The sequence below is a fragment of the Aquarana catesbeiana genome, linkage group LG08 (genome assembly GCF_042186555.1).
Source record: "Aquarana catesbeiana isolate 2022-GZ linkage group LG08, ASM4218655v1, whole genome shotgun sequence".
Taxonomy (NCBI): Eukaryota; Metazoa; Chordata; class Amphibia; order Anura; family Ranidae; genus Aquarana; species Aquarana catesbeiana.
In genome coordinates this window covers 70,797,430-70,807,966 of record NC_133331.1, presented here as the reverse complement: position 1 = coordinate 70,807,966, position 10,537 = coordinate 70,797,430, and the positions used below count along the sequence as shown (strand labels likewise).

At 39.9% G+C, this 10,537-nt stretch overlaps 1 gene segment (V, D, J or C); it reads right to left on the bottom strand.

Annotated features, from left to right (window-relative positions):
• Positions 1–1,688: 1,688 nt before the first annotated feature.
• On the bottom strand, positions 1,689–4,187 carry LOC141105811 (T cell receptor beta variable 28-like). The segment is given in 3 exon segments: positions 1,689–2,173; positions 3,657–3,727; positions 3,852–4,187. Coding segments are annotated over 3 exon segments (417 nt in total).
• Between the last annotated feature and the right edge of the window lie 6,350 nt (positions 4,188–10,537).

Here is a 10,537-nt window from a genome sequence, read left to right as displayed (position 1 = left end):
GTATGGGGGATGGGCTGCCTGGGACAACACAGAGATCCAATCCTCCTGCATAGCAGAAAGGCAGGATCTGTGTGATCTCCCCTGTCAGAATGGAGATCTGCCTTGTTTACACAGGCACTGCGGGGAACGACCGCAGGTAGCCGGTGGACATCGAGTCCGCCGGACCCTTTTATTGCCTCCCCCCCACTGGCCAATGGCCTCCGGCGGTGCATGCACACCCTCGATTTGCTGTGTACCAGCCTAATGTACACCTACAGCGAGCCAACCTGCCTCAGTATAACTGCAGCGGCTGGTGGGGAAGCAGTTAAAGTAACAATAAAGTCAATTTTTTTTTTAAATAACAAACATGTTATACTGACCTGTTCTGTGCAGTGGTTTTGCACATAGCAGCCCTGATCCTCATCTTCTTGGGTCCCCTGCCGGAGCTCCTGGCCCCTCCCTCCTGCCAAGTTCTACCAGAGCAAACAGTTTGCAAAGGGGGCACCTGAGCAGGTGCACTCCTGAGTCGCTATTCTGCATGTCCATTCACACACAGAGCCATGGCTCAATCCCGCCCCTTCTCTCTCCTCATTGGTTCACTGGCTGTGATTGACAGTGGAAGACAATGGCCGAGGCTCCCGTACACAGCACTGGAGAAAGCTCAGGCTCATGTAAGTATTGGGGGGGGGGGGACTGCTGCACACAGAAGGTTTTTTTACCTTCATGAATAAAATGAACCTTGAGCCTTTACAACCATTTTAACGCTTATCCTTCCCTCTCTAACTCGTAACTTTGAGCTATCCCTTGATACTGAAATGCAGTTAACCTTAACCCTAATGCCGTGTGCACACGACCGGACTTTCCGGCAGAAAAGGTCCAAAAGAATCATTCCGTCGGACATTCCGATCGTGTGTGGGCTTCATTGGACTTTTTATTTCTAAAATTCTGACGGACCTAGAAATACAACATGTTTCAAATCTTTCATACAGAATCAGTTCCTATCAGGAAAACTGCTCGTCTGTATGCTATTCCGGACCAAAAACAACGCAAGGGCAGCTATTGGCTACTGGCTATTGAACTTCCTTTTTCTAGTCCCATTGTAGGTCATCGCTTTCTAAACGATCGGACTTTGGTGTGATCGTGTGTAGGCAAGTCCGTTTCAGCGGAACTCCGTTGGAATTCCGTCGAAAAGACCGTCGGAGTCTATTCTGACGGAAAGCCCAGTCGTGTGTACGCGGCATAAGACTTGACTTGACCAATAAAGGAAAAGCCTTTAACAGCTACTCTCCCTCTCAGCAGCAAACCAATACTGCATACTCAGCTTTTCCTGTACCGAGAGCCTCTAGGCCAGTGATGGTGAACCTTGGCACCCCAGATATTTTGGAACTACATTTCCCATGATGCTCAACTACACTGCAGAGTGCATGAGCACCATGGGAAATGTAGTTCCAAAACATCTGGGGTGCCAAGGTTCGCCATCGCTGCTCGAGGCCAGGGATCTCCAAACTACGGCCCTCCAACTGTTGCAGAACTACATCTCCCATGAGGCATTGTAAAACCCTGACATTCACAGGCATGATGGGAATTGTAGTTCCTCTCATATTGGAGGGCCATATTTTGGAGACCCCTGTTCTAGGCCAATGACATCCAAGCCTCACACCAAAGTTATGCAGTGTCAAGATCCTGGAGACAGAAGAAAATGATTCCTAGAAATTGGAGTTTCTGTTTAATAACAGAACAAACCACATCATTTATACATATTAAGTGGAAGTCTGAGTGAATTCTTAGGAGTAGACTAGTTTCCCATGGTGGCTTTGTAAATTGTTGACACCTCAGTGATGTAAGTTGGTGGTTTTGTGTTGGCTCGTTCTCTGTTATTTGTGGCTGTGCATACTGGAAGCACAGAAATACACGGCCTTATCTTCAGAGTCTGCTTCCTCTTTTATCAGAAGGGAATTGGTGACATCTATCCGGGACATTTTCCATTTTTTCTCAAACTCCTTCTCCACACTGGAAGAAGTCACCTCAGCTGAGAGAGCCATGAGCTTCAAACCCTCTCCTGGCTTCTGCTGATACCAATACATGTTGTAAGCTCCAGTTTTATCATCGTGTTCACAAGGAATCTCCACCTTTTTTCCAGTTTTGATGATAATTATGGGTATATTCTGAGTGACCGTCACCGCCTGGCACAAATCTGATGGATGGAAATAAAAAATAATTTTTATTGCTACTGATTTGCTAGCTGATCAATCAATAGAAGATAGTTAAAGGGCAGCCTAGCAAAAACTGAGAAAGTTGGATTGGTTATGGGGTTGATTTAATAAAATTGGAGCGTGCAAAATCTAGTGCATCTCTGCATAGAAACAATTTTATTTTTGTTTTGTCAAATCTTAATTGAATAAGCTGAAGTTAGAAGCTGATTGGCTACCATGCACAGCTGCACCAGATTTTGCAGATTTTAGTAAATCAACCCCTCTGTCTGTATGTGTATGGAGATGAAAGTAATATGAAAATATAACACAATCAAACCATTTTAAAATATTGATGCATCAACCCACCCTCTCCTCCTGCATCTTCGAACCATTTATTTTTAGCCTCATAGATATCTATGAAGATCATCTGATTTCTAGGAAGATGGAGGAGCAAGTTGCAGGTCATGGAAGCTTTAGTGGAAAAAAACTTACTGTCTTCCCTTCGCCTATTGTTACTTCTCTAGTTTGCACAGGACTGACATTTAAAATGTATAAAAAGAACAAAATTATTAATTTCAAATAAAACTAGAAAAGGTTAAAACCTATTTTTATTGCCATTGATACCCCCCCCCCCCCCCTTGGAGGGTGATTCACCCTTACCCTTAAGGAAAAGCATATTCAAGATACTGCATGCGTAATGATAATATGATACGAGTTTCTTTTTATTTAACTTTTTCATATTTTTCTCCATATTTACATGCTGATCAACCTGACCAAAAAAAGTGAAAATGGGAAATGACAAGGTTTGGGACGGGGTATTGTTTTTTTTAATCAAATTGTTTGATCTTGTAAATGTAAAAGAAATCTAAAAACAGATGTTTGAAATAAAAAGGGAATTGTTATCCTGAATGCTATCATTTCCTGGGTTGACTATATACAGTTATCTAAGCAATATGTATATAGATAGATAGAGCTATCTACCTTTCTATCTATCTATATACTAATCAGCAGTATTATTATTATATCTTATTTTTATTTATTATTTTTAATAGAACTCTAGTATTTAATTTATTGTGTTTCTAAGAATTTGGCGCTCGCATATTATCATGTTTTCAATGGGTATTTTTGCTTATGTTTTTTTTTTTATTTGTTACTTTTTTTGTAATTGTTTTTTATTGTTAGAAACAATGCAATGTATATCAAAAATGTAAAAAAAAAAACAAAAAAAACTATTATTTTAAATAGAGCCCTCTTGTCTAATTCCATCATGTTTCTAAGCATTTAGCACTCACATATTATTTGTTATATATGTTAGTTCTTTAAGTTAGAGTTTTTAATTCATCTCCTGTGGTTTACAATTTTTTGGTTCAGCTTTAGACAATGGAATTGCATCTTAAGGTTTTTTTTTTTTTTTTGCGCCATCCAAATTTAAAAGAAAACATAATCTAAATAAATTTAAAGAACAGAAATAAAAATAATCCTTACATGATGAAAGCTCCAGGACCAATAATAAACTAAGGGGCTTTTTCATTGTAGAGGATGACTGTTCGTATGCTCTGAAAAAGAGGAAATACATGTCTCAGTTCATCATGTGTTATCATATTTAATATAATATACTTAATAATATCTAACATATTAATATCTTTGCATTTCCAATGTACAAATCAAAATATAGCTTACATTGCTTTAAAAAAAATTGATATCATAAATGTTTAGGCTTTATACACAGAAGATCTGAGAAGACTTGAATATGTAGTGTTACTTTGTCATTTTCTTTGCAAATGTTTCCTGCCCTGCCCCTCCCCTATAAAATATCAGATCACCCCAGCATGCTATACTTTGCCTGACGTTTTACTTTTTTTCAACTAATTATATACTGTTGTTCAGAAAGCAATTTAAAAACAGAATAGATTGAGTATCAATTTCTGCAATGTGTATAATTATTATTTTAGCTGTTATAATTAAATAAAAGAAGGATGGAAAAGACAAACCCTGATTTAATTATTTTTTTTGCAGGTACAGTATACAAAGTGCATAAATAATTCCCATAAAAAAATCATAATAAAAATATCCTTATTACAAATTCTACATTGCTGCTTTAACCTCCCTGGGGGTATGATTATTTCAGATTTTTGATGCTGAAAGCGGTACAATTATTTTGCATGGAAATTTGGCGTTTTATATTGTAGGCTTGTAATTCTTAGGAATAACTCACCTAAATCTGTCCAAACAAGAGTCTATTAGACATCCCGGGTATGATAAAGTTTGAAAAACGAAATCATAAATTATAATATAATAAATAACTATAGATAATTATAACAAATAATAATATAATAATAATAAAAATTATTCAATAATGTAATCAAATAAAAAAACAATGAAATTTGCTCAGTTGCAGAATTGTCGCTGTCATTACTTTCAGCGTCTGATGACGGATCTCCCCACAAATCACTATCCCTCAATTCTGCAAGTGATTCTAATTTATTATCGCTGTTTTCTAGCTGGTCTAAAACCACTTTTGATGTAAAGGGAAGGTTTTGGTTGCTATGGACAATCTCCAGTTTCCAGGTAGAAAGAACAGTATTTATAATATAAAACTGCATGCAGGACACTGGACAGCCCACTAGGGACAAAGGGGATGTGAAATAAATTGATACAGTAATGTAATCTGTAAGATTTCGGTGTACTGTATATGTATTGTGTGTTTTCATTTTTGAATTTGGCGCCGTTCTCCGCCCCCCGTGAGTCGCAACGCTCGCAGGGAACGGAGCTCGGCTCCGTGATAGATCGAGCGGAGGACGAGCCTCTCACACTGCGGGGAGACATCACAGGATCCTGGGGACAAGGTAAGTAACGTGTACCTGGATCCTGCGATGCGATCCCGAGTGTGGCTCAGGGATACCGCTTTTGGTACTGAAAATCCACCCCGAGCCAGACTCGGGAATACCGCCAGGGGGGTTAATGATATTCAAAGAGGAGTTCCAGCCCATTAAAAAAATAAAATAAAAGGCAGCAGCTACAAATACTATAGCTTCTAACTTTTAACATAAGGACACTTACCAGTCCAGAGATTCAGCGAGGTTGGCATCCCAAGCCGATCCGTCTAACGATTCCAGGTGCGGCCATCTTCATTAAGAAAAACAGGAAGTGAAGCCCTATGGTTTCACAGTCTGTTTCCTACTGCGCATGTGCGAGTCTCGCTGTGCTTTCTGAATGGTCCCGCTGTCTTCTGGGACCTGTGTGTGTCTCCCAGAAGGCAGCTGGGAGGAAGAAATAGGGGCCGGAAATGTTGTAGATCGCCGCACAAAGATTGCGGCGATCTTACCCGGGGGTGGGAGCAGGTACCTGGTTTTGACAGGTATCTGCTCCCCCTCCCCCCGAAAGGTGGCAAATGTGACAGCAGAGGAGGAGGAAAGCACACAAGCGGAGCTTCCCCTTTTGGGTGGAGCTCCGCTTTAAATTGGTTCTAAGCACTAAAGTTTTTTTTTCTTTTTAACCGCTTAAGGACCAGCCGGAGCAGTTATACTGCGACAGGTTAGCTCCCCTGCGCAAATCGCTATCGTTGTATGCCAGCCACTTTAAATAGCATAGGAGGCGTGTGTGCCTGTGGCGCGATGATGGAGCTGATGTGCGTGGCTGGCAGCCATCCGCGATTGCTCCACAGAGAGACGGAACGGGGATTTGTCAATGTAAACAGATATGCCCCGTACACACGATGCGAAAATCGGATGAAAAATACCGCTTTGGACGCGATCGTATGATAATCGGATTGTTAATACAGAGCTTTCGAGAGCCAATCACGACAGTCCATCCGATATTATTTTATTGGACATGCACGAAAATTTTTCTCGTACAATACTAGATCGTACGATTTTCGTTTAATTAGTATAGTTGTTGTCCGAAAACACAATACAAATACACTACAACACATGACATCACTTCCGATTTTTTATTCTGTCATACAAGAATTTTCGTAACTTTAGTAAACTCTTCAGGTTCGATATACGACTAGCATGCAAAAAAAAAGGGACGATCTGTCGTCCGATTTTCGGATTGTGTGTACGGGGCATTAGATCTAATGATTAGGAACAGCAGTCTCTCTCTACTCCCAGGCAGCCCATCCCCCATACAGTTAGAAACACCTCCCAGGGAAAACACTTAACCCCTTGATCACCCCCTAGTGTTAACCCCTTCCCTGCCAGTGACATTTATACAGAAGTCAGTGGCTATCTTTAGCACCAATCGCTGTATAAATGTTAATGGTCCCAAAAAGTGTCAAAAGTGTCCGATCTGTCCGCCGCAATGTCGCAGTCCCACTAAAAATCGCTGATCGCTGCCATTACTATTAAAATAAAAATGAATAAGAAATTGCCATAAATATATCCCCTATTTTGAAGACGCAAACCAATCAATATACACTTATTGCGATTATTTTTATTAAAAAATATGTAGAAGAATACATATTGGCCTAAACTGATGAATAAATTAGTTTTCAAAATTTTTATTTTGGATATGTATTATACTGTGCTTCCCTGAAAAAAAAGCCTGGTTCGTATATTAATTTTGGCAACAAAAGACACAGTAGGGCCTATTTTTGGGTTAGGTCTTACCATGTAATGTGCTGTCTTCTCTCCCCCTCTCTCTCCCTGCCTGTCAGGAATCCGCAGCATGAACTGAGTTAAAATGCTTGTAAAATCCTATAATCCACTCTATTACAGTAGTATATAGTGTTCAATGTGTGTGTTTCTGTAATATAATTGTGCCAAATACCTTTGATATTCTTCACCGCAATTATATTACAGAAACATACACATTGCACATTATATACTACTGTAATAGAGTGGATTATAGGATTTTACAAGCATTTTAAAGTAGGTCTTATTTTCGGGATAGGTCTTATTTTCAGGGAAACACGGTAGCAAAAAGTAAAACATATCTCTCATCCTGGTCTCACTGGCTTTGCTGGGAACATTGGGAGACATTGGCTCCTGCTGCTGTCAATCATGGCCTGAGAGGAGGGAGCGTGGGTGGGGCCGAGCTGCGCTGTGTGTGTATCTGGAATATTTTTAGTGCAGCTGAGCCTGGAGAACTGAAACTGTTAACCCCCACAGTGCCAGAAGTTCAGCAGCAAGCAGAGGATGGGGCAGCCCTGCAATGAAGATTTCTACAGAATCCAGCAGTCTGTGCCTCGTGGGACATATTTTCTTTCAGGTAAGACATGTAACTAAAACTGTACAAGAAAAAAAAAATTCTTATTAAAACTTCAAAACTTTCAAAAATCAGCAATTGTTTTTGATATACAGTGATCATAAAAATAATAAAGGCTGGGCATTCCCCATGGAGTTGCACTTTATTCTGTGCTGCCACATATGTGTCTATGTTTTGTGCTAGGGGAATACCCAATTGCACATCTCAGTACTGTAACTGCGCTGTCACTGATAGCTCCCAGTGGTGACCACATGGTCAGTGTGACCAATGATCGGAAAGCCCAGGATTACGATCTCTCAAAGTGCCAATGGGAGCCGCTGGGAAGGACTATACCTTCTAAAATAAGAAGCTTTACCTTGTTTCATTTTGCAGCCTTACTTGACAGTTTTTGCATTATATCAGGGTGACAAGATCATATTCTATATGGAAAAGCACAGTTTTTTAGTGGTTAACGTTTATGTCTTGCAGCACTAGGATCCTAGTTTTGAATCCTAACCAGGAAACGACCTGCATGGAGTTTGCGTGTTCTTTCTGTGCTTGGGTTTCTTCCGGGTACTCTGATTTCCTCCCACTCTTCAAAGACATGGTGGTTGGTTAATTTGCTTCTGTCTAGATTGTGTATATTTGTATATAAATATATATATATATATATATATATATATATATATACACTCATGGCCACTTTATTAGGTACACCTTGCTAGTACCGGGTTGGGCCCCTTTTTGCCTTCAGAACTGCCTTAATTCTTCGTGGCATAGATTCAACAAGATGTTGGAAACATTCCTCTGAGATTTTGATCCATATTAACATGATAGCATCACGCAGTTCTTGCATATTTTTCAACTGCACATCCATGATGCGAATCTCCTGTTCCACCATATCCCAAAGGCGCCCTATTTGATTGAGACCTGGTGACTGTGGAGGCCATTGGAGTACAGTGACCTCATTGTCATGTTCAAGAAACCAGTGGTGAGATGATTGGAGCTTTGTGATGGTGCATTATCCTGCTTAAAGGAGCCATCAGAAGATGGGTACACTATATATATATATATGAAGCTTAGATTGTAAGCTCCTCAAGGGCAGGGACTGATGCTAATGTACAATATGTAAAGCGCTGCATAAATTGTCTGCTTTATAAATACCTGTAAGAGATAAATGTTCTGTACTAGGACCATGTAACTTTTAAGTAATGGAGTGAATAAATTTGACAAACCGTGAAAATTTGCTAATCGGTAATTATTTTAATTCACAATATATCCTACAGTTTATTATTCACAATATTCAGGATTGTATCATTCTCTGTAGATCAGATGGACCTGCATCAAAATATTCAGACAAATTCTACATTTTCACCAATTTAGATCATTCAGTGATCACCACTGCCATTAAAAATAGAGGGGTTAAATATGAAAAAGCACAGCAGGATGGAAGACGTAGCTGCACACATCCTCCAAAAGCCTCAACGATAATTCATTCTAAGAAGCGGAGAGCCATATCAAGAGTGTCAGGCAAAGCAGATGTATCCTCTCCGTTTTATTGTGGAAATATTCTGCCTCCTACAGGACAGTTCCATTTTTTAAAAACTTTTTATTACCATTTATTACCATTACCAATTGTTTGATATATGTTTTGTGCTGGCTTTATCTCAGCTATTTGTGGCTGTGCACACTGCTGGCACAGAAATACGTTGCTGAATCTTCAAGCGTTGATGCGTTTCGTTTTAATATGGCATGTGTAGCATTTTGTCGCATCATTTTCCATGACTTCTTGAACTTGTCCTCCTCTGTAGCGTCTCCAGCAGCGAGCGATGTGGCCATGAGCTCCAACCCCTTCCCTTGTTTCTGCTGATACCAGAACATATTGTAGGTGCCAGATGTGTCACTTTGTTCGCATTCGAGACTGACGGAAGACCCCACTTGGACTTTAATGAACTCTTCTGACTGAGTGATGGTCACCTGAGACAGACCTAGAAAGAAAAGTTAATAAATTAAATGAAATGTTCTATGACAGTTGTAAGGTGTCCCCCAATTATAGCTGTAGGTCATACTGACCACTTATCCAGAGCATGCACATTGCACTAATTAATCCTCTATACTATGAATATAGATATAGATATCTTACATGGAAGAAAGTTGGACATAAAAAGCACTAAAATTGGTCTTATGGACTTCTTGTCCATCTTTGGATTTCATCTGAATGCAAACTCAGAAATGAAGCTCTAAAGTGCTTTGAATTGTTCTAATGTAGATCATAAGCCCCTCCCTCTATATTTCATGCTAATTCTGTCTCTTTCTTTGCTCCTCACACTTTTGCTCCTCTTTTCTTGTATTTTCTTTTTCTCTTATTTCTCTGCCCATATCATTCTTTCTCTTTTTCTTCTCTTACACCCTTTTCCTTTTAGCCAGCCATAGACTGTGCAATTTTCCTTCAATTGATAGATTCCCCCATCAACACTAACTGTGTTGATGAACGAATCCCTCCCATGGAGCGTTTGTGTTCTCCTGGTGGATGGGGGGTGCGGGAAGCCATCCTTGCTGGGAGAACACAGTGGTTATTGCAAGGGTCTATAGCCTCTGGCAATAATCACATGGAAAATCCGACTGCTGGTTGTACCAAAGTTGATCGGTTCATTAACTTGGGTACAATCAGCCTGCCCATACATGGTTTAAGTCTCGGCTGGTCCATGGTGAACCGGCTGAGATTCCAACTGTCTATAGCTGTCTTGAGTCTCTTACTCTCTCCCTCTCTGTTTACCTTACGTATAATATAACTAAGGGCAAAACTTTTTGTTCAGTTTAAGACAGAGTGTACTGTAGAGGCATTAGAATACGTCAGTTTTTATTGCTGTCTGTGATCCCGTTAAGGAGATTCACCTTCTCTATTTTTTCTTCTTACCATTATCATTGAAAATGAACGTAAAACAATCCCAAATTTTCCGTTGTCCCCAGAAAAGTAATAGAGAGGAAATCTATCAATGAGAACATTAGTTTTGGTGACCTGGGGATCCCAAGGAATTCTCTTAATTTGCAGGGATTTCCTCTCAATTCCTGTTTGGATATGAGACAGGATGTGAGGGAAATCTCAGCAATAGGACACAGATGGCGAAAAAAAAATTTGCCAGGGGTTATAACCCTCTCTTACTCTATCCAAAATGAAC